Here is a 17,705-nt window from a genome sequence, read left to right on the forward strand (position 1 = left end):
GTTCGCACGTAGACAGTCCTGTATGTTATGAAGCCCCAAATTATCTTACATTTCATGTCAACTTACATTTAGTCATTGTTCCTCCACTTCACCCAAAACAATATAATTACCATGATAACAAGTGAGGTTGGTGTTCGTACTTTAGTGTTTGAAAAATGCGCCATATCGCCATATCTCTTGTTCCATTGAGCTACTAGGCCTATTATTGATATGACAATACAGGGACCACAGTGGCCCCTGTAATTTAGAGTACAATGTGCAGCTCATTTAGACAATTAAGATAGTTAATTTACTAATTCATCCATACATCAGTTGATCTATTGTAAATAACCACATTAGAATACATGCATTTGAAATAGTTTACTTGGAAGAAAAAGTGCTTGCCATAAGACCAAGATGTATTGACAAAATACTTTTTTCAAGAATCACCCACTGCAGTCTTTGCAAACAACCTCATCGAATATTATTGGAACAGGACTGAAAATTATCACATTGAGTGTACGCAATGGCTTTTGAGTTGTCTTAATCAAAATAAACCCCATAAGGAAATCCAAGAGTACACAATAATTACATGATATCTGTAAATACATATTTTTTCTACATACACTATGTCATTTGTGGGTGGTGGTGATGAAGGATTCAGTGGCAGCCGAGAGGATTACAGTGATTAGGATACCTAGCAGCCATGTCATAAAGTTTGTACATTGAGTATTTGTTACACAAAACCACCTGTGTTCTGTATAAGCTCATGTGGTGTGTTGGAATTTCATAGTGCAAAATGTCTGCAGTCTTGACAAAGATCATGGCCCTCTGCACATTAACACAAAACAATGTAGGACTTGACCATCATTCTTGTAAATAGTATATTTTATTTAACCAACTAAGTCATTGAGAACAGATTCTGTTATACAAGAATGACCTGACCAAGATAGGACAAGAAACATACAGCAAAGCGAACAAGTGACAACATTACAGATAAAGCAGACATTTCTTAAACTCCACGCAATAACAGAAAAAGCTAAATACATACAACTTCCTCCAATTTGTAAGTCGCTCTGGATAAGAGCGTCTGCTAAATGACTTAAATGTAAATGTAATAATTCTTTACAAAGTGCTTATATTAACTTGCAAAAAGGTTCAGTGTAAGTACAGTGTTGGAAATGAATTTAAAGAGTATCATATTCAGAGCAGTGACTGAGTAGAGAAAGGTGCTGGTGGAACTCTCCTTGTCATGGTCAGTCAGAGCAGGTTTATCCCATGTTTCATTAATCTGTGTCGGGCCTTGCTGGGCAGAGAGAAAGCGCTGTCCTGGTGGTTAGGAATGCCAGAGTTTCTCACTGCTCCGCCTTGCTGCAGGAAGTACGTCTCCTGGGCCACGCTGCGGGTCCCGTACACAGCTGCACCAGCGCTCCTGTGGTATAAACATTGTGTCTAAACATTATACATACAACTCAATGCCAAAACACTCAAGGATAATACAAACGGCATAATGATGGCCTCCGTTCCACTACCCCCATTATCAGCCTTGAGGAGTAATGAATGGTGAGAGCCCCCTCCATCACTGCTGGTCATACTGACCTGACAATAGCCTCCTGCAGAGCTTCAGTGTGAGAGAAATGCGAGTGGAGCAGCGATGTGGCTCTCACAAAGGAACACTCCTGGGCTCCCCCGGGCCTGCCAGACAGGTTGGCTGCAGGGACACACAGCAGTCTCTCGTTACAAATGCCACACAAACATGAATGGCAATCAACCACGCAATAAAAAAGCCTGAGATCGTGTAGAGTCCTAGTTGCTCAAATGTACCCCAAAATACCCATATCAGCTAACACAAAGTTCACACAAAACACCACAGTCCCACAAAATGCCCCAAAACATCCCAATCAGCTACTGCAAAGCACTGAGCTTTCTACTCACTCTAGCAGTAAGGTGAACAATGGGAAACTGAAAGACATGGTTCCATAGACAGAAATTGACAAAGAGAGAGAGGCAAAAGGTAAGAGTCAGACAAAGGCGGAAAAAATAAGTATAGAATATACAGAGAGCGCTGAGAATATTCAAGCCTCACTTGTGAGCGTGTTCTGTATACAGTCAAAGTGTGCAAAGGTGTATGGTCCATGTGGGCCGGGAGTCCCCAGAGCAGTGGTCCTCAGATGTGCCTCCAGTCCGTTTAAAGATGCCAGGCTGCTGTGATACTGAGCATAAACCACAGGGTGAGAGTAGACTAAATAACAAACTGCTGTAATAACACATAGGTCAATAGTATATTTAAGCAATAAGGCACGGGGGAGGGGTGTGTGGCATATGGCCAATATGCCACAGCTAAGGGCTGTTCTTAAACACGACGTAACGTGGAGTGCCTGATACAGCCCTTAGCCGGTATATTGGTCATATACCACAAACCTCCGAAGTACCTTATTGCCATTATAAACTGGTTACCAATGTAATTAGAGCAGTAAAAATACATGTTTTGTCATACCCGTGGTATATGGTCTGTGGTATATATGGTCTGGCTATACCCGTGGTATATGGTCTGTGGTATATATGGTCTGGCTATACTCGTGGTATATGGCTGTCAGCCAATCAGCATTCAGGGCTTGAACCACCCAGTTTATACATTTCATTTTCTAACAGTTGAACACAGGTGGTGATCCAGAAGGCGGAAACTCGTGGAACACTCATGCATGAACAAACATTCATATCCCTCCCATATTCCCCAAAAGTTCCTCACCACTTCCTCCGTGGCTGCAGTGTTGCTGTGGAAGTCTGGCTCCACCAGCAGGGCCAGTACCAGCCCTCTCACCCTGTGCTGGTACAACGACATGGGGAGCAGAGGGGCCTCTGTAGAGTTCTCACCGGGCGAAGGGGAGTAGGGGGGCACATCACAAGTATCAGCCTGCAGTAAACCTTTACTCCCCTGTTCTTCCTTCTCCTTAAACACCTCCACATTCCCCATCCTCTGACTGCCAGGCTCTGGGGACTCCTGACCTCTGAACTGGAGGGCTCCAGCTCTCTCTCCACTCAGTACAATACTACCTCCATTCTGTCCATTGATGTGACGCAGGTCCTTGTTTTGCATTGACCTGCCTCCTCCTGCAAGACCCGACTCATCTCTCCCACCATCTATGCTGTTAAAACTGTGGTCGTACGAACTTCCTGTGACACCCTCCTCCACCTCATGGGACAGCTTTCCATTGGACAAGTTATGACCAGAGGTCTCTGGAGCGACCTTGATAGGTGAAGGGCTGAGAGGGCCAGGAGTGTGAAATGAAGGACTTGGGCTAAAAAGCGACTCATCCGATAGAGTTGACTGGGGAGTGGAGGGATAATGGAAGGATAGTGGCACGTAGTGGGTGGGGTCTGGGTCAAGCGGATCAGTGGTTGGTGTGTCAGATAGGGTTCTTGACAGGAGGCGGGACTTCCTAGGTCGGTTTGATTCCTTTGGAGTAGATTGTGTAGATTTGGATCTGCAGGACAGACACAGGCTCAACAATGTATCCTCATTTCAGGGTGGCAACCATTCAAAACGTGTCTAACCCCCACTTTCACTTGGCTTTGAGCTTACTGTATCAGGACGGAACACATAACTCACTCTAGTTAGAGTGTTTACCAGAAAAGGATATACTTTATACAGTGGAGGGGGGTTTCTTTCAGAGGTGGGTGAAGTACCTGGATTCTCTGTCCACAGGAGCGGAGCGGAGATACTGTAGTTCAGTGGCGGTCAGGAACACAGTGGTGGAGGTCACTGGGCTAGATAGAGGAGTGCTGCCAGAAGAGCTGGAGGAACTCAGTCCATTGGGTCTCTGGTCCTAGAGCAATATAGAAGCATAAGCAAAAATGTATGGCAAGGCCTGTAACTAAAACTGCTGACTTTGGGGGGGAAAAAATCTGGCGCAGGAAGAAATGGCAGCAGTTTTACGGGCACCAAACCAACTGTGCTACTTTGTGTTTTTTTTTGCGTTATGTAACTTATTTTGTACATGTTTCTGCAACCGTATCTTACGGCAAAAAATAGCTTCTGGATATCAGGACAGCGATCACTCACCTCGGATTAGACAAAGATTTTTTCTTCAACAAGCAGGACAGGACATAACAGGACATACTCCGAACACCCGACAAGCCAACATCCCAGTTATTGGCAAGAGGAAGAGACGCAGGTACAGAGAACACAGAGCGGGGTGCCTCGTGAGGATCCGCAGGAGGCGAGTGGGAAAGCTGCCGTTACCGTCAATATTACTCGCAAACGTGCAATCATTGGACAATAAATTAGATGAGGTACGATCACGAATATCCTACCAACGGGACAGCAAAAACTGTAATATTCTTATGTTTCACGGAATCGTGGCTGAATGATGACATGGATATTCTGCTAGTGGGATATACGCTGCACCGGCAAGATAGAACAGCACACTCCAGAAAGACGAGGGGGGGGGCGGACTGTGCATATCTGTAAACAACAGCTGGTGTACAAAATCGAAGGAAGTCTCTAGAATTTGCTCGCCTGAAATAGAGTATTTCGTAATAAAACGCAGCCCACACTATTTGCCTAGAGTTTTCAGCTATAGTTTTCGTTGCTGTTAATTTACCACCACAGATGGATGCTGGCACCAAAGGCCGCACTCAACCAGCTGTATAAGGAAATGAGCAAACAGGAAATCGCTCACCCAGAGGCGGCACTCCTAGTGGCCGGAGACTTTAATGCAGGGAAACTTAAATCAGTTCTACCTAATTTCTATCAACATGTTAAATGTGCTACCAGAGAGGAATTTTTTTTCTAGATCACCTGTATTCCACACACAGAGACGCGTACAAAGCTCTCCCTCCACTTGGTAAATCCGACCACAATTCTATCCTGATTCCTGGTTACAAGCAAAAATTAAAGCAGGAAGCACCAGTGACTAGGTCTTTAAAAAGTGGTCAGATGAAGCAGATGCTAAACTACAGTACTGTTTTGCTATCACAGACTGGAACATGTTCCGGGATTCTTCCGATGGCATTGAGGAGTACACCACATCAGTCACTGGTGTTGGAACCCTGACCTGTTCACCGGACGCGCTACCTGTCCCAGACCTGCTGTTTTCAACTCTAGAGACCGCAGGAGCGGTAGAGATACTCTTAATGATCGGCAATGAAAAGCCAACTGACATTTACTCCTGAGGTGCTACACCCTCGACAACCACTGTGATTATTATTATTTGATCATGCTGGTCATTTATGAACATTTGAACATCTTGGCCATGTTCTGTTATAATCTCCACCCGGCACAGCCAGAAGAGGACTGGCCACTCCTCATAGCCTGGTTCCTCTCTAGGTTTCTTCCTAGGGAGTTTTTCCTAGCCACCGTGCTTCTACACCTGCATTGCTTGCTGTTTGGGGTTTTAGGTTGGGTTTCTGTACAGCACTTTGAGATATCAGCTGATGTACGAAGGGCTATATAAATAAATTTGATTTGACTGGCTTTATCAATAAGTGCATCGAGGACGTCGTCCCCAGTTACTGTACATACATACCCCAACCAGAAGCCATGGATAACATGCAACATTCGCACCAAGCTAAAGGGTAGATCTGCCGCTTTCAAGGTGCGGGACTCTAACCCGGAAGCTTATAAGAAATCCTGCTATACCCTCCGACGAATCATCAAACAGGCAAAGCGTCAATACAGGGCTAAGATTGAACCGCACTACACCGGCTCCGACGCTCGTCTTATGTGGCAGGGCTTGCAAACTATTACAGACTACAAAGGGAAGCACAGCAACAAGCTGCACAGTGACACGAGCATACTAGACAAGCTAAATCACTTCTATACTCGCGTCGAGGCAAGCAACACTAAGACATGCATGAGAGCATCAGCTGTTCCGAACAACTGTGTGATCACGCTCTCCGTAGCCAACGTGAGAAAGACCTTTAAACAGGTCAACATTCACAAGGCTGCGGTGCCAGACGGATTACCAGGACGTGTGCTCCGGGCATGCGCTGACCAACTGGCAGGCGTCTTCACTGAGTCTGTAAAACCAACATGTTTCAAGCAGACCACCATAGTCCCTGTGCCCAAGAACACGAAGGCAACCTGCCTAAATGACTACTGACTCGTAGCACCCACGTCCGTAGCCATGAAGTGCTTTGAAAGGCTGGTAATGGCACACATCAACACACCATTATCCCAGAAATTTGCAATTTGCATACCGCCCAAACAGATCCACAGATGATGCAATCTCTATTGCACTCCACTTTCCCACCTGGACAAAAGGAACACCTACGTGAGAATGCTTTTCATTGACTACAGCTCAGCGTTCAACACCATAATACCCTCAAAGCTCATCACGAAGCTAAGGATCCTGGGACTAAACACCTCCCTCTGCAACTGGAACCTGGACTAGCTGACGGCCGCCCCCAGGTGGTGAGGGTAGGTAGCCACACATCTGCCACGCTAATCCTCAACACTAGAGCCCCTCAGGGGTGCGTGCTCAGTCCCCTCCTGTAGTCCCTGTTCACCCACAACTGCACGGCCAGGCACGACTCCAACACCATCATTAAATTTGCAGATGACACAACAGTGGTAGGCCTGATCACCGACAACGACGAGACAGCCTATAGGGAGGAGGTCAGAGACTTGGCCGGGTGGTGCCAGAATAACAACCTATCCCTCAACGTAACCAAGACTAAGGAGATGATTGTGGACTACAGGAAAAGGAGGACTGAGCACGCCCCCATTCTCATCGACAGGGCTGTAGTGGAGCAGGTTGAGAGCTTCAAGTTCCTTGGTGTCCACATCACCAACAAACTAGAACGGTCCAAACACACTAAGAGAGTCGTGAAGAGGGCACGACAAAGTCTATTCCCCCTCAGAAAACTAAAAAGATTTGGCAAGGGCCCTCTGATCCTCAAAAGGTTCTACAGCTGCAACATCGAGAGCATCCTGACTGGTTGCATCACTGCATGTTATGGCAACTGCTCGGCCTCCGACCGCAGGGCACTACAGAGGTTAGTGCGAACGGCCCAGGCGGTGTCAGAGGAAGGCCCTAAAAAATGTCAAAGACCCCAGCCACCCCAGTCATACACTGTTCTCTCGACTACCGCATGGGAAGCGGTACCGGAGTGCCAAGTCTAGGACCAAAAGGCTTCTCAACAGTTTTTACACCCAAGCCATAAGACTCGCTACTGTATATAGCCTCGCTACTGTTATTTTTCACTGTCTTTTTACTGTTGGTTTATTTCTTTACTTACCTATTGTTCACCTAATGCCTTTTCCCCCCCAAAATTGCACTGTTGGTTAGAGCCTGTAAGTAAGCATTTCACTGTAAGGTCTACACCGGTTGTATTCGGCGCACGTGACAAATACATTTTGATTTGCATTAAGATATTGATGCATAATACAACAACCAAGCAAATTAAGACGATCACAAGATAAAATAAAAATCTCAAATGAGAGAAGCACCTAAATTATCAGCCATTGTCATATACCTGCTTGTATGTTTCCATTTCATGAGCCATGACTTTCACTGTGAGATCAGGGGGCATCTGTGTGCTGACAACCCTGTGGAGCAAAGACACGTTTATATACACACAGTTCGTGTCTGGTTCTAATCTGTGGTTAACTACTCCAGCACTTTGCTGCAGCAAAGGTCAGACAGTTTACCTCCCACAGTAGAGTACACAACCAGCTAACACAAGGGGGCAGCGTTGACAGGCCTGCAGAATGAGGGCAGCCTTGAGTAGGAGAAGTGGGTCAATCTGAGAATCAAAATGACACATAAAACAAGGAAATAATTGCCAGGCTAGAAGTAAATCAACTTAAAAGGTCAATGAAATAGATAGTAATTGTAACAGCGCCTTACATAAAATAAGGAATCGTATGATATTACCTGAGGTAGCAAACCCTACCGACATCATGCCCAACAGACGACTTACTACTTACATGTGTAGAGTCAATGGTGCTCAAGACACTGAAGATGTGGTGGAGTTCAGTGGCACCTCCTTGTAAGTGGGAGAGGTACTGGGTCCATCGAACGGCTAAATCTTCCTGACTGTAGATCTAAATGCAAGGCAAATCAGAGCGAGGCATATTTAGCATTAGCAAAACACAACGCACATCTATGTGAAGTGAGGACATGATATGGACATGACAGATTGCTGTACAGAGCTAGGATAAGTGTTAGTGATGTGCAGTTCACAAACTAATAATTTATTTTGGAGCGCCTCTTTTTACTGACCGGAGAGTCAGGATTAGTTTTTCCTGAGACTCATTAATTTGATCAGCTGGCCGCAATGAGTCCTACAACAAGATTGATACATGCTCCTCTGGCTCAGCCGCTCCAGAGACGTGATCCGACCACCATATATAGGCATACGCAAAGGAAAATAGATCATGCTGTAAGCAGCACAAAATGTTTATTGTAACTGATAATTGATTGCATGTGCAAGAATGAATTCATTGAACGTTACGATGGACACAGCTTTATAGAACCAACACACTCGAAAACGAATAGATTGGAGGGCTGCAGTTCGAACGATATTGTGCTCATCACCCATACGGCAGTCAAGCAATGCTTTCCGCCAAGAGTAGTTCAGAATCTAGTCCGGTTTCGGGCCACAAGTAGACCTTGTTTCAAACATTTGAAAAAAGAATCGTATTTTTATTCCTAGCAATCAACAAATCTACATTGTTTAAAACCTCTTAAGGATCGGACCCTTTTTTCTCTCAATTTTCACCTAAAATGACATACCCAAATCCAACTGCCTGTAGCTCAGGACCTGAAGCAAGGATATGCATATTATTGATACGATTTGAAAGGAAACACTGAAGTTTGTGGAATTGTGAAATTAATGTAGGAGAATAACACATTAGAGATAATACAAAGGTACAAAAGATAATACAAAGGTACAAAAGTTCCATCATCTTTGAAATGCAAGAGAAAGGCCAATATGTAATATTCCAGGTTAGGCGTAATTTTGATTTTGGCCACTAGATGGAGGCAGTGTATGTGCAAAGTTTTAGACTCTTCAACGAACCATTGCATTTCTGTTCAAAATGTTGTATCAAGATTGCCCAAAATGTGCCTAATTGGTTTATTAATACATTTTGAAGTTCATAACCGTGCACTCCCCTCAAACAATAGCATGGTATTCTTTCACTGTAATAGGTACTGTAAATTGGACAGTGCAGTTAGCTTAAGTTCTTGTTAATCTTTCTGCCAATATCAGATATGTCTGTGTCCTGGGAAATTATTCTTGTTCCTAACAACCTCATGCTAATCACATTAGCCTACGTTAGCTCAACCGTCCCACGGGGGACACCGATCCCTTAGAGGTTAACTTTTACATGTCTGTCACAAATGTTTAAAACTGTCACACTTGTACATGTCTGTCACAAATGACAGCCCCAATAAGCATCCTATGGTGAACCACATGCAGGGCCGGCTCTAGCCTTTTAGGTGCCCTAAGCGAGATTGGGTTGTAGAAGACTCCCAACCTTCCGGCAAAAATGTTAGTGGACCCCATGTTAAACTGTGATTATTTTAGTTTTAAAGTTAATTTCCTGCAATTCTACACATTTTGTAGAATTGACTTATGCCATGTTAATATGATATCGGAGTGAGAATGACTAACAAGATCAATGGGGGGGGGGCGCTGGAGGTCACATCTCGTTCACCATAGAGGGCACGCAGGACCCCTACCAGGGAAAGATAAACTCACGAGTCATGATTCTACAAGCCTCTCGTTCACATGTCTTCAGGGCCGGTTCCAGGCATAAGCGACATAAGAGGTTGCTTAGGGCCACCGGGTGAACCTGCCCTGATGACATGTGAACGAGAGGCTTGTAGAATCATGACTCTTGAGTTTATCGTTCGCCGGTAGGGGGTCCTGCGTGCTCTGGGCATTACAGACTCAAATTAACAAAATTAGTCATAAGATTTGTTCTTTTGACTGAACAAGTCAAAAAGACTAGTTAGTAAAAATACGCAAACTTCCCATCACTATTAAGTGTTAGAGATGACTGACCTGGTAGCTCTGGCGGATAGGGCCGTTATAGAAACTAAAGAGATTTATCAGCTGATCCAGGAAGTCACATATACTGACGTCTGGTATTTCCACTGAACAGCTTAAGGCCTGAGGGAGGGCAACATGGATAGTTATTATGACATATACACAGGGGATTGAGACAAAAACAGGTTTAGGGGACGAACAGTCTCATTACAGTAGTCTATCCATCTGAGATATCGGTGAATGTTTCAATAAGATCTGTCAGGTTTTGCTCAAACATCTGAAGATATGTTATAGACTTAGTGCATAGTTGTCATATACGACAATGATCTGGTGTGGTTCCAGGCTATGGTGCAAATAACCTCAAGCGGAAGTGTCGTAACGAGATTATGGCGCAACTCACCCACAAAAAGTTGTCTTTCATGCGGATGGCGAACTTGCTCCGCCGTAGCCTGAGCAGACGTACAGGGGAGGAGGAGAGCTCAGAGACACAGCGGCTCACGCCTGCCAGCTGTCCACACAGCAGCTCCTGCTTATCCAGAGGCGTCTGGAATAAATAAAAGGCAAAGAACCATCATTCAACAGACTCATCCAATTGGTAGGGGATCGTTACTGCAATCAAGTAATCATTCTTAATACACAGTATCAATAATCTCATTGAGGGAACACATACACCCTTGACATCCCTACCTCTTCAGGATAGAAGTAGCAGATGCCAGCTCTTGTAGGGTCACCCTCACCCTTGACCTTTGACCCATCATACAGGAAGAAGTTAATGCATCTGCAAATCACCAAGAAATCTGATTGAGCGAAAATAACCAAACTAACATTAGAAAACCAAGTAGGGACTATTGAATAGCAGGGGAAAAAAATGGATAGGAATTCAATAGAACCTCAGATCAGAGGTGACAGTCCCACCTTCTTGAATCAGGCACAATGAGCTCAGCCATCGCTGCCATTGGTTGTTCTTGCTCTGTCTGTCCTCCACACTCTCCCTACCTTTATATAGACCGTGATTAATAAAACAAGTGCATTCATTACGTGAACGTTATATCCTAGCTAGGTACAATGCAGATAACTAGGCCTATTGTTTTTAATTTTGATGACACGCCTTCGCTATTGAAGCGACTGGTGGTAATTACCGACTGCATGACTAAAAATCGTAAGACCACATTGAACAGAATTGCCCAAAGTACTTCTACTAGCATGTAACGTTAATTTCACAAAGCAGTAGTCATGTCTCACAGACTACCAGCTGGCTGACATTTAACGTTAGCTTACCAAATTCGTCAAGCCGCTTCCAAATGATGTTGACGCAGTCTTCCTCCAGGTCTTTCAAGGTAATACATGTAAAGTCGCCATCTCAGTCGAGCAATACCTTCAAATTTCCTACCTTTACTTTGCAAAACTTCACTCCTTTGTTTCAGACAATTTGACAGACTGAATTGAAAACAGAGTAACTAAGATTAGCTACTCGCTTGCTAGAGGAATGTGAGTCACAAGAAGTTAGTCATGTGAAAGAAGGGGAAGCAAATAGTGTCAAACAGTGCGTCGTTCTGAAACACGAATTTCTAAACTCCTTTCGTAACTCCAAACAGACTTATTTGGTAGAGAAAGAGACAAGAAATCACCTGATAGTGTACATGAGTTAATAATGACAAACACATTTCGGTAATATTTATTTTAGTTAAGTTTAAGCACACATTGTGTTAAATGGTCCAGAAAAGTTTAACTATCATGGAGTCCCTTGTGATAAGTGCACATAGTTAAACATAATGGAATAGAGGAGCGTAAACTGTTTGAAGAGTGTGATCTAGTAACAGAGTAAAGAATCGAGGGAAGACTCTGGTCCCAGTGTGTGAGGTAGTCTGGAAGAAGAGTGATCACTCTTCGTGTCCTTCATAGCCATCAGGGAGGGCATTTACTTCAGGGTTGTGGAACAGGCTCTTGTTGCCATCACCCCATGGGAAACGCTGGTGAGAGACAAGAGTTAAGTTAACATAATGACAAATTCAACTAACAGGGAGCACATTAAAATGTGTAAATACTCTAGGCAAAATTAGAGACGGTAATACCAACTACAGAATCAGAGGTGGTTTGCAATAACTGGATGCATTTAGTATTTTTCCATAAAACATTTTTAAACTTGAATCAGACCTTGCTGCGAATGCGAAGGTGGCTGTAAGGTACAAACTCAGGTTCCACATGGTGTGCAGCATGTTGCTGCATCTTCAGGTACATGTTCAACATGCACACAGCAACCCCCGGAAGGGCAACTACAAAGGAGAGGATCTTCCATGTTCTGGCTGGAGAAGAAACAAAGAACAAAATGAATTTGATGAGTAACACTGAAGCAAAGGCTTTATATACACTTAAGCAATACATTTGATCTTTATTCAGTTTTTCACATTTTGATGTAACAGATACATGTTTATTTGATCTCACTGGAATGCCAAATCTAACTTCACGTTCCTTTTAATGTGTGCACAGGAGTACAAACCATGGAGATAAAGTATCTCAAATCTCTGCGTGTGTCAATGTCAAAAGCAACCAAAGTGCAGGTTTTGTACTGTTGAGTTGCCATTTCCAAAGAACCTCTGACTTCGTTCCTGCTTGTTGTAGCTAATGTAAGTTAACTAGCAAGCTGCGTGAATGCTGTTGCTAGCTAGCATTTTCAGTAAGCCCTTGTTGATACTAACCATAAGGCCAAAACTAGATAACTAGCAATATAATTTAATCACAATGGATTCATTTTTGAATGAAGCAGCTGCCTGTTAGCTGTTGAGTCAGTGGAGAAACTAGCTAGCTATGTTGTGCTAAATGACGACGTGAACCGTTTAGCTAACATAAGCTAGAAAGCAAACTGGCAGTATGGGAAATTGGAGTGAATTAAATGCTTTATTCGTCATTATTTATTGCTAGGTAGCCATATTGGTAAAGCATTGTGCTGCACTTACCACCCAAATCGTTTCATATGAAATGTGTGTGACTAGCTAACTAAACTGAGCCAGGCAAAGTTAGCTTGCTAATGAGCATGTGCACAGTATCAAACTGAACACAACCCCCAAAAAAGTATCCTATATATTTTTTTTATATGCAGTTTTGCTTAGTTAGAATAATTCTGATGAAATGGGGGTGGATTACACTGGGAAATGTGCCCTCTAATTTCTCTTGTGACTTCTCTCGGCTCCCCACGTGGAGGTTTGTGCTCTCCGATTGGCTCAACGTCAAGTTCTCCGCCACTGACAAGCGTTGTGATTCTACAAGTAGAAAACGGCAGGTTCGTTGGTACCAGGTCGATACGCAGTAGGGACGTCTTGTTCTTGAAAGAGAAGGCACGGCCTTCTACTGCGCTAAGTACCTGACAGCAATGTTCCCTCTAACTTGCAGGCGCGCAGCTCCCCCGGGACTGCCATGCATACATGCTGACCATACCACGTGTCCGCAAAATAAATGTAGAAATCCATGTTATTCAATTATTGCGCCAACGAGCGCCAAGTGCTAAAATAGAAGTCATTCCTATTTCTGACGCAGATCGCGCTGAAAGTCCTGCCTCTCCCATCTCATTGGTTTATAGAAGCAGGCACCCACTTGCCATCTCCTCATTGGTTATACCCACATGTGTGATTGAAAGACGAACTTTGTTGCCGTGGTAATACTATGAAAGTTTAGATGGATCACCATCTAAATTCAAAGATTAAAAAGCCTGGAAGGAGGAGAGATGACTAGAAACGATTCGGTTGGCTGTTTTATGTGTGGATTAATTGTCGGAGTAGAGGTCCTTGTGCATTTTAGGTAAAATAATTCAATGTTTATATCCCAGGACAGATTAGCTAGCAACAGTAAGCTAGCTAAATAGGACAAATTAGCTAGCAAGTACAAGCTAACTAGCTAAATTGCCATACATGTTTAATGCTTTTCGACCTGTCCCCAAATTAATGTCATTGGTTCAGAGTTTGTTTTGATATTTTAACCTGCGTGTCGTGATTGCGTTTGGTGTAGGGGGACAAAATAAATGTGCGCACGATGGCTCACGCGGGCAGACGGTTTGGGTTCCAGAAATATCAGCCCACAGAGAAGCACGAGATTGCACTTCAGTCAACATCCTAGTTTTCCCCTTTAACACTCAACGTTTCCCTTCGAATTAATGCAATATTAGCCACTTTCAATTAAAACATACCAAAACAAAAACTAACTATGCAAGAGATTTTCTTGTATGCAGAGCGTATTGGAGTAGGATTCTATTGCATTGAAAGGCATGACTCAGGCCCATACTCTATACAGACTGGTGAGCCATAACCAATCAGATCTGCAGTATCCATGCGTCACCGTAAGGATGGTGCCAGGTTTCCTCCTGATGTGACGCTTGGCATTCAGGCCAAAGAGTTCAATCTTGGTTTCATCAGACCAGATAATCTTGTTTCTCATGGTCTGAGAGTCCTTTAGGTGCCTTTTGGCAAACTCCAAGTGGTCTGTCACGTGCCTTTTACTGAGGAGTTGCTTCTGTCTAGCCACTACCATAAAGGCCTGATTGGTGGAGTGCTGCAGAGATGGTTGTCCTTCTGGAAGGTTCTCCACAGAGGAACTCTGGAGCTATGTCATCGACCATCGGGTTCTTGGTCACCTCCCTGGCAAAGGGCCTTCTCCCCCGATTGCTCAGTTTGGCCAGGCAGCCATCTCTAGGAAGAGAGTCTTGGTGGTTCCAAAGTTTTTCCATTTAAGAATGATGGAGGCCTGTTATCTTGGGGACCTTCAATGCTGCAGACATTTTTTTGGTGTCCTTCCCCAGATCTGTGCCGACACAATCCTGTCTCAGGGCTCTACTGTTAATTCCTTTGACCTCATGGCTTGGTTTTTGCTCTGAAATGCACTGTCAACAGTGGGACTTTATATAGCCCGGTGTGCCCCTTTTCAAAATAATTTCCAATCAATTGAACTTACCACAGGTGGATTCCAATAAAATTGTAGAAACATCTCAAGGATGATCAATTTGAGTCTCATAGCAAAGGTTCTGAATACTTATGTAAATAAGGTATGTTTTTTATTTATACATTTCCAAAAATGTCTAAACTTGTTTTCACTTTGTCATTATGGGGTAGTGTGTGTGATTTAAATTTTAAAAAATCCTCAATTTTAGAATAAGGCTGTAACATATCATTTTGAAAAAGGGAAGGTGTTTGAATACTTTCCGAATGCACTATCCAAATAGTCCGATTTCATAACCCAATACATCCGATCATAAGCACAGAGCTCTGACATAACGGTGCATGTTTCTCATAACTTGAGGATTTTACATTTTATGGTCGTTGTCTTCAAAGTTGTTTCTGCCGGTTGCAAAAAGCTAAATTAGCATGCCGAGCTGAAATAAAATGTAAGGTATTGAAAATAAAACGCTTGGTACACACTCAGTGCTCAGTTGACATTTCACAGAGATACTCAAATGTGAGAAACGTTAAAAATAACAGGAATTTCAAATTAATATGAAAATACTACATGGCATGTCTCAAATCGATATCCATCTTACCTCTGTTTTATGTCCTGCGGATTCGAGAAGAAAGTTCAATGGGAAAGTAAGGCTACCAGTCAGGCTCAATTCTTGTTCAGAATACATTTTCCAGATTTTTGACCACTTTTTCCTCTTGCCTCCATTGATTTACTCAACCCTAAAGCTGGCCATCCTACAAGCGTAAAAATCTTAAGGTAACCATGATTGCATTCTGACCACTGTTCCCTCTAAGCTGCGTGCGGGCACGCAGTAATTGAACCCACAAATGCTGACACTCCAGATACTCAACTAGTCTAAAGAGAGACAGTTTTATTGCTTCTTTAATCAGAACAGTTTTCAGCTGTGCTAACATTAATTGCAAAAAAGGGTTTTCTAATGATCAATTCATCTTTTAAAATGATAAACTTGGATTAGCTAACAACGTGCCATTGGAACACAGGAGTGATGGTTGCTGATAATGGGCCTCTGTATGCCTATGTAGATATTCCATAAATAAACATTTTAAAAAGCATTTTCCAGCTACAATAGTCATTTCGAACATTAACAATGTCTTCACTATATTTCTGATCAATTTGATGTTATTTTAAAATGGACATTCTTTTTCTTTCAAAAACAAGGACATTTCTAAGTGACCCCAAACTATTGAACGGTAGTGTATACACCCCCCCAAATTAGTTGATTCAGCCACACCCATTGCTGACAGGTGTATATATACAAAAAATGTTTTTACAAAAATTGAGGACACAGCCATGCAATCTCCATAGACAAACATTGGCAGTAGAATGGCCTTACTGAAGAGCTCAGTCACTTTCAACGTGACACCGTCATAGGATGCCACCTTTTCAACAAGTTAGTAAATAATTTCTGCCCTGCTAGAGCTGCCCCGGTCAACTGTAAGTGCTGTTATTGTGAAGCTCACAACAGGGACGCCGAGTGCTGAAGCGTGTAAAAATCATCTCTCCTCGTTTGCAACACTCCCTACAGAGTTCCAAACTGCCTCTGGAAGCAAAGTCAGAACAAGAACTGTTCGTCTGGAGCTTCAAGAAATGGGTTTCCATGTCCGAGCAGCCGCACACAAGCCTAAGATCTCCATGCACAATGCCAAGCGTAGGCTGGAGTGGCGTAAAGCTCGCCACCATTGCTCTCTGGAGTGATGAATCACGCTTCACCATCTGGCAGTCTGATGGACAAATATGGGTTTGGCGGATGGCAGGAGAACGCTACCTGCCCCAATGCATAGTGCCAACTGTAAAGTTTGGATGTGGAATAATGTTCTGGGGCTGTTTTTAATTGTTTGGGCTAGGCCCCTTAGCGTTAAGATTTCCCTGCACTGGAACTACAACGACATTCTAGATGCTTCTGTGCTTCCAACTTAGTGGCAACAGTTTGGGGAAGGCCCTTTCCTGTTTCAGCATGACAATTCCCCTGTGCACAAACGAGGTCCATACAGAAATTTGTCAATCAGTGTGGAAGAACTTGACTGGCCTGCACAGAGCCCTGAACTCAACCCCATCAAACACCTTTGGGATGAATTGGAACGCAAACTGCGAGCCAGGCCTAATCACCCAACATCGGTGCTCTACCTCACTAATGCTTGTGGCTGAATGGAAGCAAGTCCCGGCAGCAATGTTCCAAAATCTAGTGGAAAGCCTTCCCAGAAGAGTGGAGGCGATTATAGCAGCAACGGGGGGGACCAACTCCATATTAATGCCCATGATGGTGGAATGAGATGTTCGATGAACAGGTGTCATACTTTAGGTCATGTAGTGTTGCTAGCCATCTGGCTAGTATAGGTGGGACTTGAATTGCCAACAACTCCTGTGTATGTGGTTGATTTGCCCAGTTCCTGTAGTTAACGTTAACTTAGCTAGTTACATTAGTAAAATTCGCTGTTATGCTGTCTCGCGCTAACGTTACGTTAGCTAAAGTTAACTAGCAAGGTCACTACGTTATCATGTCCTTCAAACAACTTTATGGCTTGTCATTACTAAATCGCTTCATTTGAGAAATGTTTGTGTGGGCTTACCTGTTTGCTCCCCATGACTATGGGCCGCTGAGGCAGAGAGTTGACGGGTCTGGATCATTGAGGACCGTAGGAGAGCTTGCGAAATTCTTCCAAAAGACACCATTTTCGCTGTCTTTCTGACCGATCAGATGAACGGAAGTGATGTAGGGGCAAACGTGCTCTTCTAATGGGGCTCCACCGTATACGCTCAATTCA

At 43.6% G+C, this 17,705-nt stretch overlaps 2 protein-coding genes across 4 annotated transcripts; both read right to left on the reverse strand.

Moving 5' to 3' along the window:
- Positions 1–849: 849 nt before the first annotated feature.
- Positions 850–11,544, reverse strand: hps4 (HPS4 biogenesis of lysosomal organelles complex 3 subunit 2). 3 transcript variants are annotated; one of them, XM_055886620.1, is made up of 13 exons: positions 11,260–11,544; positions 10,897–10,977; positions 10,669–10,759; positions 10,382–10,525; positions 9,997–10,104; positions 7,913–8,029; positions 7,634–7,728; positions 7,459–7,531; positions 3,667–3,806; positions 2,729–3,464; positions 2,066–2,192; positions 1,579–1,690; positions 850–1,411 (listed from the first exon to the last, which is right to left on the reverse strand). In XM_055886620.1, exons 2-13 carry the CDS (start codon positions 10,935–10,937, stop codon positions 1,240–1,242), a joined length of 1,956 nt encoding a protein of 651 aa, XP_055742595.1. In that variant the 5' UTR covers positions 10,938–10,977; positions 11,260–11,544; the 3' UTR covers positions 850–1,239. The 3 variants fall into 3 exon arrangements, with proteins under 3 accessions (XP_055742595.1, XP_055742598.1, XP_055742597.1); XM_055886623.1 differs by lacking the exon at positions 9,997–10,104; XM_055886622.1 differs by having other exon boundaries at positions 10,897–11,544.
- Positions 11,545–11,644: 100 nt separating this feature from the next.
- On the reverse strand, positions 11,645–17,686 carry LOC129826191 (cytochrome c oxidase subunit 6A, mitochondrial). Its single transcript, XM_055886630.1, has 3 exons — positions 17,511–17,686; positions 12,136–12,284; positions 11,645–11,951 (listed from the first exon to the last, which is right to left on the reverse strand). Exons 1-3 carry the CDS (start codon positions 17,611–17,613, stop codon positions 11,862–11,864), a joined length of 342 nt encoding a protein of 113 aa, XP_055742605.1. The 5' UTR covers positions 17,614–17,686; the 3' UTR covers positions 11,645–11,861.
- Positions 17,687–17,705: the final 19 nt, after the last annotated feature.

This window comes from Salvelinus fontinalis, chromosome 28 (assembly GCF_029448725.1).
Source record: "Salvelinus fontinalis isolate EN_2023a chromosome 28, ASM2944872v1, whole genome shotgun sequence".
Taxonomy (NCBI): domain Eukaryota; kingdom Metazoa; phylum Chordata; class Actinopteri; order Salmoniformes; family Salmonidae; genus Salvelinus; species Salvelinus fontinalis.

Coding starts and splice junctions, on each gene's coding strand:
- LOC129826191 (XM_055886630.1), bottom strand. CDS start 17,613: ATGGTGTCTTTTGGAAGAATTTCGCAAGCTCTCCTACGGTCCTCAATG. Junction 12,285..17,510: donor TAGTCATGGGGAGCAAACAG/GTAAGCCCACAC, acceptor TTTCTTCTCCAG/CCAGAACATGGAAGATCCTC. Junction 11,952..12,135: donor ACCTTCGCATTCGCAGCAAG/GTCTGATTCAAG, acceptor GTCTCTCACCAG/CGTTTCCCATGGGGTGATGG.
- hps4 (XM_055886620.1), bottom strand. CDS start 10,937: ATGGCAGCGATGGCTGAGCTCATTGTGCCTGATTCAAGAAG. Junction 3,807..7,458: donor AAATGGAAACATACAAGCAG/GTATATGACAAT, acceptor ATATTGCTCTAG/GACCAGAGACCCAATGGACT. Junction 1,412..1,578: donor CTGCAGGAGGCTATTGTCAG/GTCAGTATGACC, acceptor TTTATACCACAG/GAGCGCTGGTGCAGCTGTGT.